Here is a 19,592-nt window from a genome sequence, read left to right as displayed (position 1 = left end):
GCATAGCTTTTAAACGGGGGTCTCCTACAGCACAGGAGGCCTACTTGCTTCAAGGACTGAACAACCCAGAAGATGAATTACTTTATCTGGGGATGGCAAAAGCCAGCACAATAAGGAATGCCAGGTATTCTGAAGATTTTCCTTTTTTTTTTTTTTTTTTTTTTCCTCTCTTTTTGCAGAGAAGTTGGTTACCTCCGAGATGGGCTGTCGCTCTTTTGCACAGATTGGCAATTACTGCTGATGGGTCTCTGGTGAATTACACAATGGTCCTCAGAGCCTAGAGGCCCCCCTCCCCCGGAGCCCCCCCCCCCAAATGGCTTTCTCTTCCCTACCCCTTCATCTCACCCTGTGTTGAATTTTTAAATATATATGTGTACAGATATATTTTTGCCTGTCCTCTCCGGGGAAGTTTGTATGGGGCTACTAGCTCTCATACCGGCTGAGGATGGTGTGAATGACAGTCGCACCGTGCCATGAAGGTGGTGGTGGTTTCGGCAAGAGAGACCAAACAAGAAGAAAGCTGAGAGGGAGGAAACGTTTTTTTTTGGATGACAAAGGATGGGTAAGTAAACTTTTGTTTCCTTCTTAGCACAGCCGATGATCCCCTTGCCTGCCTGCCTATCCTCCGTCCTTGCATTAGCTGATAAAAGACGTGGAAACAGGCAAAAAGCAGCAGCCTAGAGTTTGCCAGTTTGACTCACTGGAGTTGCGATAATATTTTTAGATCATTTTCCTTTTTGCAGTGTTTTTTTTTTAATTCTTAAATGCATAACGCGGACTTAAGCAGACTCTAGAGAAAGATCTTTAAGACTGCCTCTACCGTCTGCGTATCCACAGCTTGGGAATTGAGCATGAGATAAATACAGGGTTCGCTTCTGTTTCTTGGTCATATTAGCCACGCTTGTATTTCTGGTTGCCGTCAGGAAGACTGCGAACACTTTACTGCGTGTGTTGTGTGTTTGTGTATGTGTGTGTACGTGTGTGTAGGGGTGGGGTCCTTACTTTAGCAAAGGTTGCAGAAGGGCTTGTTTTATCTTTGAAGCTGTATCCTGAACACAGCGTCCAAATTTCCAGCAGTCATTTGCCAGTCTTATTTTTTTCAAGTGTGACTGGCTTCCCGTCCCCCTCCTTCTCCTGTCTGGGAGAGCTGGAATGTATTTCAATGAGTCTGTGGCTGGCAAGAGGACAGAGCAAGATCGAGTTTTAAATTAAAAAAAAAAAAAAAAAAAAACTTAACTGTTTGAGAAGAAGGAGCATTTTTACATTAGGGTTTGGCTGATTGTCTCAGGGTTAAAAATATGAACATTAAAGAAAAACAGAAACTGCAGGACACATGGTAGTTCCCCCCCACACACACACACCATTAAGAAATAATAAATCTACTGTGGACAGAGGAAAGAAATCCCTTAACATGCGATGGCTTCGAAATGCAGCCTAAGTGCCAATAGATTGCAACTTTGCAGGCTTTCTGAAGTTAATGGAGGCAGGAGAGAGAGAGAAAAAAAGTCAGTGAGAAATTTGAGTGGGTCAGGATGGTGAGCAGGGGGACAGTAGCCTGCTGTTTCTTCCCTTGCTCATCCGTCACATTTGCAAAAAGCAGCTCTCTGAAAAATAACAGCAAACTAACCTACACAGGACTGTTTTGCATTTTATGCAAATATGGACGTGATTTTAACAATCTGAACTTTGGAGTGTGCTGGGCTAGGGGTGGTTATGTCTCCCAGCCTGGTGTTATCACTGGAGAGGGAGTCATGGTATACCAACACATCTGCTGACCAATTGAGAGTGCCTACTCTGTTAAGTCTCTGTACCATACTTCGTGGGCTGCCTAGATTAGTCTCGGTGCCATTTTTTTTCAAAGCTCCTCAGTTACCATCTTATTATGCAATAAGTCTACAAATTCAGGCAGGACAAACTTGGACGACCTGGTCAGCTTCCTGAAGCCCCTTGGCTAAATCACAGCCTGTTTGCTCAAGGAGCAGGATGTGCTGGTACCAGGTTTACCAAGTCACAGTGCTGTGGCAGTCCCCTTCCTTTCGGGACCCCTTTGCTCAACACAGTAACTAGCCAAAATACGATTGTTATTAAAATGTCAGCCTCCAGTGAAAAGAAAGCTTCTGTGCTTTTCAGTGCTGAAATTCTCAGGAACTCCTTAGTCCTACAGCACTGTGGTGGTTGGAAGATCAAGGAAGAAAGAATGAAACCCAAACAGCCAACACGCAGCTCTGAAGAAGATGATGCTTTCTGTGCTAAATGTGGTCTTAAATCAGCTGTCCCATTGTGACGCGAGACAGAATGCCCCTGGTACGGGTAAGCTGGTGGTGATGTTATTTAATAGCTTCACAATGTGCAACTGTCTTCTTTTTAATATTGTAGGTTTCCATTTAATTACGCAGCTGAAAGGCATGAGCGTGGTTCTGGTGCTACTTTCTACGCTGCTGCTTGTTATGCTCACGGGGGCTCAGAGAGCTTGCCCGAAGAACTGCAGATGCGATGGCAAAATTGTGTACTGTGAGTCTCATGCTTTTGCAGATATCCCTGAGAACATTTCTGGAGGGTCACAAGGCTTATCATTAAGGTTCAACAGCATTCAGAAGCTGAAATCCAATCAGTTTGCCGGCCTTAACCAGCTTATATGGCTTTATCTCGACCATAATTATATTAGCTCAGTGGATGAAGATGCGTTTCAAGGGATCCGCCGACTCAAAGAATTAATTCTCAGCTCCAACAAAATTACCTATCTGCACAATAAAACATTTCACCCTGTTCCCAATCTCCGCAACCTGGACCTGTCCTACAATAAACTCCAGACATTGCAATCGGAACAATTTAAAGGCCTTCGGAAACTCATCATTTTGCATTTGAGATCCAACTCACTGAAAACTGTGCCGATAAGAGTCTTTCAAGACTGTCGGAACCTTGACTTTCTGGATTTGGGTTACAACCGTCTTCGAAGCCTCTCCCGCAATGCTTTTGCTGGCCTCTTGAAATTAAAGGAGCTCCACCTGGAGCACAACCAGTTTTCCAAGATCAACTTTGCTCACTTCCCACGTCTCTTCAACCTCCGCTCGATTTACTTACAGTGGAACAGGATCCGCTCCATTAGCCAAGGCTTGACGTGGACTTGGAGTTCCTTACACAACTTGGATTTATCAGGGAATGACATCCAAGGCATTGAGCCAGGCACATTCAAATGTCTCCCCAATTTGCAAAAATTGAATTTGGATTCCAACAAGCTCACCAACGTCTCCCAGGAAACTGTCAATGCGTGGATATCACTAATATCCATTACCTTGTCTGGAAATATGTGGGAATGCAGCCGGAGCATTTGTCCTCTCTATTACTGGCTGAAGAATTTCAAAGGTAACAAGGAGAGCACCATGATATGTGCGGGACCTAAGCACATCCAGGGCGAGAAGGTCAGCGATGCCGTGGAAACTTACAACATCTGCTCTGAGATCCAGGTGGTCAATACGGAGCGGTCACACCTGATGCCCCAAACGCCCCAGAAGCCCCTGATTATCCCTAAACCCACCATTTTCAAACCTGATGCCATCCAACCCACCTTGGGAACACCAAGCTCTTCCCCTGGGTTCCAGATTCCCGGCGCAGAGCAAGAATACGAGCACGTGTCATTTCACAAAATTATCGCGGGGAGCGTGGCCCTCTTCCTCTCGGTAGCCATGATCCTCTTGGTCATATATGTGTCTTGGAAACGCTACCCAGCCAGCATGAAACAGCTCCAGCAACACTCTCTTATGAAGAGGCGGCGGAAAAAGGCCAGAGAGTCAGAAAGACAGATGAATTCCCCTTTACAGGAGTATTATGTGGACTACAAGCCTACAAATTCTGAGACCATGGATATATCGGTTAATGGATCTGGGCCCTGCACATATACCATCTCTGGCTCCAGAGAATGCGAGGTATGAATCAATGATCCTCCTAAAAGCATTTCTACTGCGGGGAAGGAGTGGTAAATGTTTGAAGCTCTAGAGGTGTCTCTAATCACTAGAAAGATTAATGACCCTTTTGCTTTTGGGTTTTGCTCAGTGTGAAGGGTTACTTAATTAAATTACAACCACCAGGAAATTGACTGCTTTTTTTTTTTTTAATGGTTGAAACTTGAAGGAAGTTCATTCAAGGATGAGATTAAGTTGGAATAAAGCATTATGTTAAAACACCTGTTTTTTTTTTTAACAGTTTGTATAAGGGGGTTGGGACTTAAAAACACACATACACACAAACAAAACTCTCTTCATTCTAAAATTTATGCCTGGTTCTTGATGTTTGACTTGTGTAATGGAGTAAAGGAGGGACCAGCTTAATTTAAAAACAAAGTGAATTTACCAAAATTCCAGGAGGTAATGAAGAAGATTTAAACCAAAGAGCACTTTACCCAATGGTTGATTTTGCTGTAAATTTTTTAGTTTTAATTAAAGCATGCAACAGGAATCTCACAACCCTGTCCCTTGCCATTATACCAGCATCTAGATTGTCAGAGGCCTACTGTGTAATGAGATTTAGCTTTTAAGGGTTTCTTTATCTTTTTTTTTCTCATTTCCTTTTATTATTTTTTTTAATTACTGGGACACAGATCACTTCTCAGAGGGTTTTATAAGTGCTGTTTATTTGTATATAATAAGAATGAAACTTAAAATCCATGCTTTGGCTTTGTCCCTGCCAACTAATATCAGGGACAATGTTGTGGATGATTTAGCAATAACATAATGACGGTCATAACAGGGACTGTTTACCAGTTTTGCTGTCATCCCCCCCCCCCCAAATGACCTGTATTCTTGTTAACCTTATCCAAAATTAAGGATGTGACCATTTATAAATAAAAGGAGTGTGGTTGGTGCTAGATAGTCAATCTCCCTTTCTGTAATAGGCTCAAATGAAGAAAGGTATCTCATGATACACTATTTTCATGTACATGAGACTAAGTTTAGATCCAGTTTCTGATTATTGAAAGATCACTGATAGAATTATGTTAAGGAGTAGGAAAAATAGTCACAAACTACCAACTTGTCAATAAGTGATACTGGTTGTAAATTGTTCTTTTCTTGGTACAATTGATCATTACGTACAAAGACTGTGACTGGCAAGGAAGGCCTTCTTTCTGGAATAAACTAGTAAAGAGAGGTTGTGTTCTGGCAAGATACTCTTTCAGTCTCTGATTTTAGATGATTGCCTTTTCAAAAGAGAGTTTTAATCAGCATTTAATATCTTTGTCATTTCTAATACCAGATATAACATTTGGAAATCACAATTTGCTCTTTGATAATATACACTCCATTTTTTTTTCCAAAATGCAATTTGCTCTTTGATAATATATACTAAAATTTTCCAAAATTCTAAATGTGGCTAATGAACGTGTTTCCAGAAAAAGCACTGAATCTGAAATAATCTCCAACTCATTTGAGTTGGGACTGCTGAATTGTTCTTCCCAGGGCTCCTTTTTCTTCTTTTTCTGTATATCATTGAAAATGAAAGATGCAATCCCAGATAATCAAACCCTGAGAAACCTGTATAAGCAATTGCCCTTCCAAATAAAGAGAATAAAAGATTTCTATAAAAGTCTAACAAGGCTTGATGTTTTTCTTGCAGGCCTACGTGGATACCATGTATGTGAATATAAGTAACTCAAAGTCATTCTGTTTTATTCTGGGCTATCCTATGTTGTGCTGCTCTTAGACACTAGTAACATAAAATTAAAAGGTAAATCCAGGTTTATTAACTCATTATTTTTCTTGACTTCTGGAATAGAATGGTGATTTGTAGTTATTAGAATCACCAAGAAAGAAGAAAGATTCTCAAAGAATTAGAACCTGAGATCTAAAACTCTTCCAGAGGTCTTACATGATAAAGACTTACATCAAAAACCCTAAGCATTACAATGTTGGGGCAAAAAAAAAAAAAAAAAGATTTTTATCCCATAAAAATGTGTGTTTAAAAACACATTGTGCCATTACATGTTCCAGAGATGAAGTGTAATATCATAAAAGTGTGCCAGCATTTTTTAGAATGAAGATGTTATTAAGGCATTAAACAATTAAACAATAGATAGTTTTACTAAATATTACCATGATGGAAATGACTCAGAATAGCATCTATTGGAGCAGAGCAAATTTGCTATGCCATGAAAAGTGGAAAATGTTTTTCTATGCATCTAGCATTATTGCCTTCATCTGGGAAGTTGAAGGGTGCATTTTAATGAATATTAATTTGCTTGGAATGCAAATGAAATCCAACAGTAAAGCCAACTACTCATCTTTTTGACGTGATATTAAGTGTATTATAGTTATAGGTAGATATAAAAATAAAAGCAAATTCTAAGAAATTACTATTAAGGAAATCCACAATTTATCTTTTGTTTGGTTATCTCTGAGTAAAATTTCTCAGATTGAGAAATACTCCTTTGGAGAAAACTTCTCTATAAAATGGAGCCAAGAGAGAGGAGTGATTTTCACAAGTGTACAATATTTTTAGTGAAAGTATATGTTGAATTTGAGCCTGGTATTGCTTTCATAAACCTCAAATATCAATAGCTTAGAAACTAAAGAACCATTAATATATTTATAGTTTAATATTGCAAGGTAGCTTTTTTATTTAAAATACCAAACTTTATCCAATAAAGCCATAAATATTTTATTAGAAAACGGTAACAAAGGTTAATTTTCTAAGATAGTGCCTTGAAGAAAAAAGTTGCATTAAATGGAAAATTTCACATTCTACCCATTTTTCTATTTAATTATCATGTCCTAAATATAGCTAAAATATCCACTTTGTTTCTGATAGAAGTTTAAGATTCCTCATTAAAATGGTGTCGATGAACATCCACACTGTATAACATGCAATTTTAAATTAATTTCAACGCTATACTTTGCAAATTTTAATTTTGAAATATTGATGTGTATATACTATACTAATAAGTTGAGAAAAATCTGAAAATATCTTCAGTGGTAAGATTTATTCATATTTGTGAAAGGGGAAACAATTGAGATAGTAATAAATACTTAATGGGACAAATATAAGAGTTGCACACGTCTCAGCCATCTGACTTTGAGTACAATAGTGTACTTAGCTGAACTGTATCATTTAATCGGTGTGTCCTTAATCAATAATTGGAAAAGAGAACTTAAACCCAACAGGATAAAGCTTTGCCTAATAGTAAGATATGTTACTTAAAATAGAGAAAATTGCAAATAATTTATTTTTGAAAATAACTTGTGAAAGCTTACATAATTTTGTCCCATTAAAAACATTATAGGGGTGATGAAGTTATATCTTTCTTTACACCGAAAGTTTCATTAGGTATTACAGAAAAGTTTTGAGTATCTGATTCTACTAGAACTTGATTTGTACCTGAAAAAAATGATAAGTATACTTATAAATCTAGCCAATGCTAATAAAAGATTTCCAGTTTGTCTCTTACATTTAAAAGACTACATTTGGCAAAACATTAAAATGAATGAAAGTAGTCTCTGAAGAGATTCTCAATCCAAAGTGTTTTAGGCATTAAGTAGTGGAAATGTAAGAACCTGTGATCCATAATGAAGATAGCACTGCCATTAAGGAAATGGCAAGATGGGTGATTACACAAATATACATTTTCCAAATATTTGATATTTTGTTACACTCTTCAAAATAAGTATGATAAAGGAACTTTTTGGGGAGGTCAGTTTGGACTTCTACTATTTCTTTCACTGCTATTGAGTGAATGGTATAGCCCATTTTTAACAATTTATATTTATTGAGGATATTAGGTCAGGTTCAAAATACTGATTTAGGTATAATGCTAACTTCTTTTGCCACTTTCAAACTTGTCATTTTACAGTGTACTGAATAGATTTTGAAGGACTGTAAAGGATAATACATATTGAAATAGGATTCTAGGTGAAGCAGGCCCAGTATCGTTGAGTTTCATCATTTGTCAGTAAAAAGCTATAGAAAATAAACTTTATTCAGGTGGCTGACTACTGTGTCACAGTAAATGTTAAAAATGAAATTTTACTTTGTATATTTAAATGTAGTATATTTGTATGTGTGCACTCATGTGAGTTTGTATATATATGTATATATGTATTTGTATGTATAGATACACACATACACTTAAGACATGGAAGATGAGGAGTGAGAGAAATAGAATTTTTTTTTCATCTAAATTAATGTCCTCTTTGAACATTTGAAGTATTAGTAGAAACAAATCTTGGTTTAGAATTACCAAGATTTACCAGTCAGGGACATATTTCTTAAGACAAATGTTTTATTATCTTAAAAATTATAAGTATCTTACATCTACATAGTTTAAAATTCCTTTTGATAAAAGATAATTTAAAGTAGTCAAGCCTGTGTCTATACTATATTGTTATTTTTGTCATGACTCTGGGCTAGTGACTTCATTTCTACTTGACCCATCACACAAAAGAGTGAATTCACTAAATAGTCCAGTATTTCCTAACTCAAAGCAACCCTCCGATTAAAAAAAAAAAAAAAAAAAAAAAGTAAAATCTCCATATTCCCTTTTAGGACTAAACAAAGAAAAAGGAGATGTAGAGGAAAAACTGATCTACTTATATTCATTTTTCAGTAAGAAAAGAAAGAACTTCTTGGATTAATTTTTAATTATTTTTTAAAAATTGGGGTGCTCAGGACAACAGTCTTATAATTTCTTCATGCTTTAGGAAAAACAAGTAACATGCACAAACATATGTGTTTGAATGCACACACATTCGTGCAAGCACACACATATGTCCATGTCTTGTAAATCTTGCCAAGTAGCTAGCTATTGTGAAAGCACTTAAAACTATGACTATTTTTTTAAATTGATTCTCTGAATTGGATCCAATTAAAATCTCTTTGTGAATAGCTTTTTTTCATTAGAATTTGCAAAAGATAGTGGGGAAGACTGACAGCTGCCAAAAAGGTCTGACATGACTAATTTAAGAAAGATTGTTCAGCTGACTAACAATGGTTCCATTATTTTTTCTGGAATTAGCTAGTATTTGCATCTCATGGACAAGGTCTGAATAATTGGTTGCACTCTGAGACTAGAAGCCGAAGAGACTAACTACTATCTTAGGAATATATAGCTTTTGACACAACTCAGCAATCTCAATAAGTTTTCAGAATTTTTCCTCTTGATACTGTTCTACATCCAATAAAATCTCATAATCTATGGTGCATCTCAAGAATTGCATTCATGGATAGTTTTAATCTTTGGAAGCTGCTCAGTAATATTTTCCTTGGGGACTTGGTGACTCATCTGAAATTTTCTGTCTCTACAATTTTTTTAATTCACTAAATCAAAGTGAAATATAGCAAGCTATATATCACTAGACACTGGAAGTTTTGAAAAACCTGGATGTCTTTTGATCAAAGAAAAGCATGAAATAATGCTGAAGATATTAAAAAAATTAAAATTGCTTTTTATAGTAGCGGAAGCACCATCTTTCACTGAGCCAGTTTAACACAATTTCAGTATTCTTAAAAATGAGAAACTATGGAGCTATTTTTCTCATTAAGATTTTACCTGTAAATGGAGGAATGTTGAGTAAAAACATAGTTTTCCCTGTGGTATCAAAACCATTGTTTTCCAAATGAATATATGTTAGAAACTACTAGATTTGTACAAAGAGTATTTATTTCCACTCCTGTCCATGAGTTTACAAGAAATATTTGCTTTGTGAAGAGAAAGTAAGGTCTAGATAGATGGCAAGATAGTTCTTTAAAACAAGATTTTTATTTCATCAAATGCATTGTAGCCTTTATAAACTTATTATTTTAGAATAACATGACAAAAAAGCTGATACATATTAAGAAAAGTTTGAAAATGGTGAAAACATAAAACCTTCAGATATATCTTGTCCAAAGAAGCATGACTACAAGAAAAATACTGGATTCAATCTTTTGTCTAGATATCAATCCATAAAGAAGTGTATAACGAATTTAAGTTACATATATAGCATCATTGTTTACACATAAAATATACTAATATCTTAATGTTATATATAATATTGTCAGCATATGTAAGGTAATTTTGAAATATTTTTGCATTTAATGAGTCATACAATCAAATATCCATATGTTTTGTGTACCTATTTTTAAAACACTGAAATATATATTATACACAGACAGGGTAGAAAAATATGTTTCACTTGAGTAATCTAATTCTGTACTAACTTGTCCAGCTTATATAGTTAATCGCTAAAGCAAATTTTGAGGTGGCTACTGAAAAAAAGGAATTTAAAGTCATAGAAATAACTTATTTTGCATCTGTCATTGCCTTAATTTGGTCTGATTATTTTCTGAATGTGGGGATGTTGATACCAACTGTTGGAAGGTTGTATTTTCTACTTTACCTCAGATTTTTAGCTTGCATTAAATTTTCAGACCTCAGAGATAAGGGCAAATATTTAATCAAATGTAGCAAAAAGAATTATCTTTTTCCTTTTTTTCTGTTTTAAACACATGTTCATCTAATGAAAGTAAGGAAGTTATAGTGAATAGTTTAATTGTAGGTTTTGAAAGAAAATTGTAAAGAGAGTAACTCTAGCTTCAAAACTTCTGACGAATTTATTTTTACCTAATATTTCAATTGTTATTTTTTAAATAATACTTCAGTGGTTGGTATCAGATTTCATTGCACTTAAAAGCAGAATGGTTCATTTATGTTTAACAGGATATTTGAATGTTTCAAAGCAGGAAATCTAAGTTGAAGATTGATAAATTGTTTGAGAGCTCATTCTCTCTTTAGAAAGTGACCAAACGATAATCTTTAAAGTAAGAGTGTGTAGAGTTATGACTTAATACCATTGTGGGGAATTTTTAAGGTTAAAGCAAAATCATATAAACACTAATTCTGGAATGCCAAATGATAGAAAGAAAAATCATACCTGAAAATATTTTATTTTGAAAAGGCTATGCTACTTAATTCATATTCATTATAGATTTTCACTTTAAAAGTGTAATGTTTCTTGGCTAACTGCCTTCTATTAAAATGAAGTATCATCAGATTAAGCAGTGAAATTACCTAGATTTTATTTAAACAAATAATGAACAGTATTTGGATATGAATTCTATATTTGCCTTTCATTTTTCCCTCCTCTTTGAAGTCACATTTTCTGAAATATTGGTTCTTTCTTTTGCTCCTGGAGGATATACATATTTGAGATATTGAGAAGTATTAAAAGTTGATTTCTTGTTTTTTTTGTAATATTGATTCTTTCTTTTGCTCCTGGAGAATATACATATTTGAGGTATTGAGAAGTATTAAAAGTTGATTTCTTGTTTGTTGTAACAATTTAGTAAATGTATTAAATACATTTATGTTCAAATGAAGTTCTAGAATCATTGTTTGATTATTTGATCCTAAATTTGATGATGGATTTTATTATTAAATCCTTTGCTATTTATAATTTTAAATCAGCAATTGTGAAGTATGTCAAAAGGCTTAGAAAAAATGAAAATCTAACGTAGTTATGCCTAAATCTTTTTTGTATGGTCAAAATAGATGAAAAATTGATCTTCTCTTCTGTGTTTATAGATCTGTAAAATTAATAGCAGAGAGGTCAGCCTTGAAATACTTTAGGTTGGTGGTCAAACCACAACACGGACCAATATTGCATTGGTCCACTGGTTAGATCAAGGGGTGAAAAGGAGGTCTCAGGTTTCAAACTGATTCACTTTACTTCTCTAATATTGGACAAGTAAATATATATTTGACCTTTCTGTGATATAATTTTTCTATCTATTGAACTGGGATAATAACTTTCCAAGTAACTTGCTGAAATGATTAATGAGGTACTATTTGAAAACCACTGTGATCTCCTTCATAAAAAGCTACAGTGTAAATATAAATGATTATTAACTATAAGTCCCACTGTCTCCTGAAAAATGAAAATACAATGTGGCTGTATTATTTTCATTGCTATTATTAGTTACAACTGATGCTTATAATACTCCCTGATGTAGAGACAAGTGTTGTGGTTACATTTTTACTGAAGTGAATAATAAACCTGACCTTTTAGCTCCTTGTCTGAACTGTAATTTAGTTTGGGTACCAGACATGCTAATATTTAATAATACCCCAAGATTTGTAAAATATTCCCTTGGCTGAACACTTTATTCACCTAAGAAACCAGCATTTATGATTCTTTTATTGGTACTAACTCCAAAGAAGAAATGGGTTATACAAACAATTTATAAATGCCCAATCTCATCAAGATTTGTACTGTCAGTTCATTTTCTTAACAAACAAAAGTAGTTTGAATTCTCCAAATGTTTATATATCACAAACAGGGGTTTGCAACAATATATAGAATTTTTCTCGCTGAGTGGCATGTTCGCTAATTTCAAGAACTGATTATTCTATAGCATTTAATCAGGGATTTCTTCTAAGTAATGCTTCTGAAGGGGGACTGTGAAATTATGTGAGTATCATATAGTGTACTTACACAAACCAAGATGGCCAAAGTGTCCCTGGTGGACATAATCATATGGTATCTTTATTATATATGCAGCCCCTTATTGACTAATGCATTCATATTTGGCATATGTTTCCCTTCTATATCACATTTAGTGTTTGGGCTTGCCTAATATTTATATTTATTGGCTATTATCTGAGTTCTTATTTTATTTTATTGGTGCATTGTAATCATACATCATAGTGGGATTAAAAAAAAAAAAACCTTGTGTAGGCATAAATGCACACATCACCCAGTCAGCCCCCATCCAATCCCCGCCCTCTTCCCCCCCCCATCCCTCCCTCCCATGCTTGGCTTAATGATTGATATCGATACATTTGTCTAAATACGTCATATGCCTATGAGAGCTTTTTTCCCAACTCCCATCCCCTCAGTTAGATTGCCTTATTTGCTCTTCTATAGGTTGTCCTTTTTCACCTGGAGCTCCTCCTATGACCCATTTCACTTTAGCTTTCAAGTATTAGTGAAAGCAACTAGAATATATTTAATAGTGAAATACATTTCTAGGTTTCTCTTGGACTATTTCCTACGGTACTGCTGTGTGCTTTTGAAGAGAGGGTAACACTGGTAAATGTTATAAACGAATACAAATCCCATGCAGATCAAAAAGACAAAATAATAATATTTTGCTGAAGAAGATAAATAACTATCTTTTTGTGAATGGAAAAGTAGAATTCTTCCAATATGGGAAAAAATTTGCCTGTTGATGAGTATGTCTATTCAAATCTGATATTCCAGAAATGAGGCTATGACCACAGGATAGGTTCAGGGACCTACTGGGCCTATTGTGAGATGAATGTGAGCTTGACCATTTATCACCTGACCTCCACAAGCCCTGCTCCTGAAATTGGAGGATTGCAGTCATGTTTTGTATCTCCTGTTAGTGAGAGTCATTGTCCAGTGAATCACCCCAAATAAGGTTCCTTCACCTTCCTCGATGAGCAGTCACCTTGGGAAATGGCTGGAGCTCCCTTGGCGGATAGCTGGGGGAAAAAACTAACAAGAGGAATTTTTGGCGGAGTGGCAGGGGTCTTCCCTGAGCTGAGCTGGCCTCCCTTTCATTTGGTGGGTTCTGAGTCTATAAACTAGCTCCAGGCTGGGAGTAGATTGATAGATTTGATAACAGCTGTAATGTTCGAACCATAGAGGAAAGCAACCACCAACCCTTAGCCCTGACCTTGTTTCTCTCAACCATTTTTTCCCCTCTTTCTCTCAGGAGATGATGACCTTTGGTACTCTGGTTGGAATTTCCTTTTACTTCGTTCATTCATTCATTAATTCACTCACTCATTCATTCATTCATCTACCTACTTACTTACTGGAGAACATTGCTCAGTTTCCAGTATTAAAACTTGAAAGTTAATGGGATGTAACATTTTAGCCTTTTGAAACAAATCCATTGAGTTCTCTCTCTACCCATGGTGTCTCTTTTCTCAAGTGACTGGATGGTAAGAGGTGGTTTCAAGTCAGTACTCACAAACATTTCCTCTTCAATTTTATTATCACATCTTCCTTGGGACTAGGTATATGATTCTCTGGTAAAGCATAAAAATTCATAATGAGGATAGAAAAATATAGCATACATTCTCTTTCTCAAAATGTAGCAAAACATGGTGATTGAATATATAAGCTAATACATCATTTTATTATATAATACTGTCTTTTTATATCCTACTTAATACTAAATGAAAGATACAGCTTAAAATATGAACATATAGCCAGGCGTGGTGGCGCACGCTTATAATCCCCATGCTTGGGAGGCGGAGACAGGAGGATCGGACAGGTTTGAAGCCAGCCTCTCTGGCTTAGGAGACCCTGTTTCCAAATAAAAAAGTATAAAAATAGGTCTGGGAGTGTAGCCCAGAAGTAGAAGGGTTTTTACGAACCCCAGTACCACCAAAAAAAAAAAAAAGAACATATACAGTTTTTTAGATTAACAATTTTCATCATTTTCTAATTATAAATTAAATGAACATTTTTAGAAAGTGTTAGAACTAAAAACATGTTATTTATAAATTAATAAGTCATCAAAAAACTCTAATATGTAGAGATAAAACTTTAGAAATTCTATCAATGAGCAGGTGGGTGGTATGAGTATTATACAGAACTAATCTGGTATTGGAACTGTATGTTCCTTTAAAGTTTACATTTTGTGATAAATAAGAGAACTTATTAAATATTTTAATTGTATTCCTAGGTTTTCTCATATTTTACTTAAACATTTCTTTATTGTTGGACATTTACAATGCTTCATTTACTGTTAAAAATATTTGTCAAGCCGAGCGTGGTGGTGCACGCTTGTAATCCCCACTCTTGGGAGGCGGAGACAGGAGGATCATGCAGGTTCGAAGTCAGCTGTGCTGGCTTAAGAGACCCTGTTTCCAAATAAAAAAATAATATAAAAATAGGTCTGGGAGTGTAGCCCGGAAGTAAAAGGGTTTCCAGGAACCTCAGTACCACCAAAAAAAAAAAAAAATTGTCAGATATCTTTCATACACACACGTACATAAAGGAGAAAAAAAAATAGAAAAAATACAGCCCAAAATTAAAAATGAATCTTCTTATACCATATTGCAAAGTTACTTTTAAAAATGCATATATTTTGATTTGGTGCAGTGCCACACAACTATAATACCAGTATTCAGGAGGCTAAGATGGGAAGATTGCAGATTTGAAGCTAACTTCATCTACTTAGCAAGATCCACAGATCCTGGGTTCAGTCGGTACCAAATGTTTGGTATTGGGGAATACGTGTGTGTGTGTGTGTGTGTGTGTGTGTGTGTGTGTATGTGTTGTGTGTATCTATGTATGTATAAATACAAACCCACATATACATGAAAATTGTTTTTTAAAAAGGTGTTTTAACTAGTTGAAATTATTTATTAATGTATTTGTGTTTGCAGTATCAGGTTTGAAACCAAGGCCTTACATATACTAGCCATGTGCTTTACCAATGAGCTACATCCCTAACCCTCCAGGTTACTTTATTTTTAGTGTTTAATTTTTACATCTTAGGCTTTATTCCAATAGAATTTTAAATATACGTCTTGTGTAGTCAAGGCCAAGAATAATAAGAGTTTTCATTCTGATTTTTTGCATTGCTTTTATTTTTGGAAGACCTCTCTTATGTTGGACGTAGCAAGCATGCATTTTGTTTTTTCATTTCCTGGACATGTTTATTTTTATATTCTTTATCTAAACTTTAGCATAGCATACGAGACAGAGAACCAACTTGTTTTTCCCACTAATTATTATTTCCCCAGCATGTTTTACATAATAGCACTGTACAATTTTCTTATATCCAAATGGTTTTTTGACTTTCTAAATTTGTCTATGAACCCATTTTGTTCTTGGTCAGAACCATATTTTAAAACACTGATTATATACACACACACACACACACACATATATATATATATATATATATATATATATATATATCAGAATTAATCTGGTATTGGAACTGTATCTTCCCTTGAAGTTTACATTTTGTTATGAATAAGAATAATTAAATATTTTAATTGCATCCCCAGGTTTTATCATATTTTATTTATACATTTCTTTATTGTTGGACATTTACAATGCTTCGCTTTATGGTTATAAATTAATAAATTATCAAAATCTCTAATATGTAGAGATAATACTTTAGAAATTTTCTTCTATCAATTAGCAGGTGGGTGATATGAGTATTATACAGAATTAATCTGGTATTGGAACAAAATATGATTCTGATATATATATGTATATATATATATATACATATATATATCAGTGTTTAAAAAAATACACACACACACACACACACACACACACACACACATATATAATTATTCTTTATTTTGAAATAGGGTCTCCCTGAGTTGCGAAGGGCTTTGCTAAGTAGCTGAGGCTGTCCATGAACCTCCATCTTCCTGTCTTACCATCCTGAATGCTGGAATTACAAGCATGTGCCACCACACCCAGCATGTTTTAAATGTATGTAACATTTATAAAATAAGTGCCCTTGACAAAAACCAGTAAATAACACAGATATTTATTAACATTTGTTTTGGTAGCCAGGCACAGTGATGCATGTTTGGAATCCTGGTACTTGGGAGGCTGAGACAGGGGGATTGCAGGTGCATGGCCAGCCTCAACAACTTATCGAGTCCCTGTTTCAAAGTAAAAAATAAAATAGAGCTGTGGGTATAGCTCAGAGGTATAATGCCCTTCGGTTCAGTTTCCATACAATAAGAAGTCAGTTGTGATATTTTAAATGAAATATTTCATTTTCCCCTTATACACACATATACCACTGTAATTTTAAAGAGGATAGTGTGAGTCTATGACTACATTTTTAAATAATGGAAATCTTTGCAATTTTTTTTTGTACTAGGTATTGAATCCAGAGGTGTTCTATGTCTGAGCTATATCCCCCCTCACTCAGCTAATTTTATTAGTGAGACATGGTTTTGCTAAGTCATTGGGTCTCACTAAGTTGCTGAGGCTGGCCTCAGCCCTGCAATTCTCCTGCGCCAGCCTCCCAAGTTACTTTGGTTACATGTATGCGTCAGCATGCCTTGCTTTGCAACTCTTTTAAAGAAGTATAATGGGTGGAATAAAAATGAAAGAGAGCTTAATTAATTTTATCCTTTTCTTCTAATTTAATTGAAAATTAGTTGATTTTCTTTATTTTAAAATTCTATTTACATATGTTATAATGTATACCTCTATGCCTACATGTAGTTACCAGTTTTGGTTATAGTCATTAATCTTAGTAGACTTAAGTTAATGCTTTAGAAGTTTCTATCTCAGAAATAATTTTGTAAAATACAAAATATGAAAATATAATGATTATTTTTATTTATATTTTCATCTTGCCTTCACTGCATTTTCATAATAACATTATATAATTACGATGCAGTAAAGTATCTGTGGTTTAATGACACTGTCTACTGTATATTTTCCACTTCATCTATGTATGTTCACTTATTTATTCTACAAAATGGATGTTTACCTATATTATTATGTCATAACATTGGACTTTATGCTATTTTTTAATAGTGAAAAAGAAAGTGTTTAGCCATATTTTATTAAAATTTTCTTATACATATAGTCATATTTATAAAATACATATTTGTCAACATGAATACTAAATTTTACTAAAGTAATTTATATCATTATATTTTTGTGAGGCATATTTTTTACGGACTTTAGCTTTCATTTTGTAAATTACATTTTTTATTTTGTAATATGTTATTTGAATTTCTCTATGTTTGTTCATTCATAGAACGCTTTCTAGATTACCTCTCATTGATTTTACATTTACCTTATTTGTAGTTTTAATAATCTCTTAATGAAGGGGTTCAACATTATGTTATCTTTTACCAGTGGTTTATTTGTAATAATTTATCTTTTCCAGCTCTGAAATTTTAAAAAATAGTATGGAAATAATTTTTCCTTAAAATACTTACAAAAAATGCCTTTTAGAGTATCTTTTGGGATTTCTTGAGGAAATCATTATAAATTCTGTGCAGATGCTTGCCTATTTTGTCCTTGAATCAGAATTTGAAATTATATATCATATACCTAGAAAAATACCTATTTCAAAATAAAATAAAAGAAAAAGAACACCCATTTCATTGAAAATATATTACATATAGCAGTTTATTTTATTAACTAATAATTATTCTGTAAATTTCTTTTCTAGACATATATTTGTGAGAAGTATTTTGCTCCACTAGTCTAGAAATTATAAGGTTTGTAAGCTCCTTTGATCTCCACACTTATGATACCAAATAAGATTGTTAGATCAGTAGATGTATTTTTTTTTCTCTTAAGGAGGTAAATTCCTTAAAAATGTGTACTTCCTTTGGTCTGGCTTTGTGTATATCAGCTTTATTAATTTATTCTTGTTTATAATTGCTAATAATGTTAAAATTTACAGATTTTTTAAAGAACTCAAGGGGTATTGCCTTCACATTATGGGAAATTCTATCTCTGTTCTACTTCTCAGAGTCCAATACAACCTGTCTGAATCAATCCTTCTACCAATACTCTATGATATTTTAAGTAATTTTACCTTAGTAGGTACCTTTCATTTTTTACATAGCCACATTATTTCTTTGATCTGGATCAAGGTTCAGCAAACCATTCCTTTAAAGTACAAGATAGAAAATATATTTTAGACATTGTGAACAATATAATATGTCATAGTTAGTTACTTTGTCACCGTAGCATGAAATAATTCATAGAAGAAATGTAAAGGATGAGTACATCTGTGTACCAATATAAAACCTTCTTAAAAAAAAAAAAAAAAAAAACAACAGTAGGTTGAATTTAGCTCATATGTTATAGTTTGTTGGCCCCAATCTATATAACTTTCATGGTCTTGCCTCTCAAAAACAAACAGCAGAATTTTCCTTAACTTGAAGTCCTACTGTTTCTTATTTTATTTATTTCTTTTCTCGAAAATTATTCCAAATAACTGACTCCAGTACAGTTTCCCACACCAGTCACTCCACTCTTCAGTCCACTGAAGAAGTCTCTTGTCAGCCAATCACATCATCAAAAGAGTTCATGTCAAGCTTACCATTGACTTCATCATCACTAAACTTGGTCACTTTTTAAATCTTTGCTTTATTTTGATATTTCAGTAACATTCCACACTTGGCTTGATCTTCCTTTCTCAAATATTCTCCTCTTTGGAGTATAGATGTATCCTAAAGGTAGGATAATTCCTTTCAATACTCTTTGTTTTTCTTATTGCTTTTTTTCTTCTCTTTCTCCTCTACCACTAATTTCTGTCTTCCCATTTACATATACATTTATTTACTAAAAATAAAGTATTTCTCTATTGCTTAATCTCTTTTCTATGGTCTCCACATATATACCAGTTAATTTGCCATCAGAACCCAAATATCTAGGGGGCCTCTTAAGCCCATTTCCAGAAGCAAATTATGACTTTTCCTTCCAAACATGGGTTCTTCCCACTTCTCTTGTTCTTTGAATTAATCTGTACATTTAGGCAAGTCAGAATCGTGGAAACTGCCCTTATCACCATCTTTGCCCTCACACTCTGGAATTAACTGATCATAAAATCCTATTGACCTTACCTCCTAAAAATAT

The 19,592-nt window shown here is 34.3% G+C and overlaps 1 protein-coding gene across 1 annotated transcript in view; it reads left to right on the top strand.

The window, feature by feature from the left end:
- Positions 1–2,447: 2,447 nt before the first annotated feature.
- Positions 2,448–19,592, top strand: part of LRRTM4 (leucine rich repeat transmembrane neuronal 4) — a gene marked incomplete at both ends in the record, with an annotated part of 764,724 nt that continues 747,579 nt past the window's right edge. The window contains one exon of the mRNA XM_080711809.1: positions 2,448–3,923. Coding sequence (XP_080567935.1) covers positions 2,448–3,923 — 1,476 coding nt within the window. The remainder of the gene's footprint in view (positions 3,924–19,592) is intronic.

The sequence above is a fragment of the Muscardinus avellanarius genome (assembly GCF_963383645.1).
Source record: "Muscardinus avellanarius genome assembly, chromosome: 15".
Taxonomy (NCBI): Eukaryota; Metazoa; Chordata; class Mammalia; order Rodentia; family Gliridae; genus Muscardinus; species Muscardinus avellanarius.
Note: the sequence above shows the minus strand (reverse complement) of the source record. Positions and strands in the feature narration are given on the sequence as shown.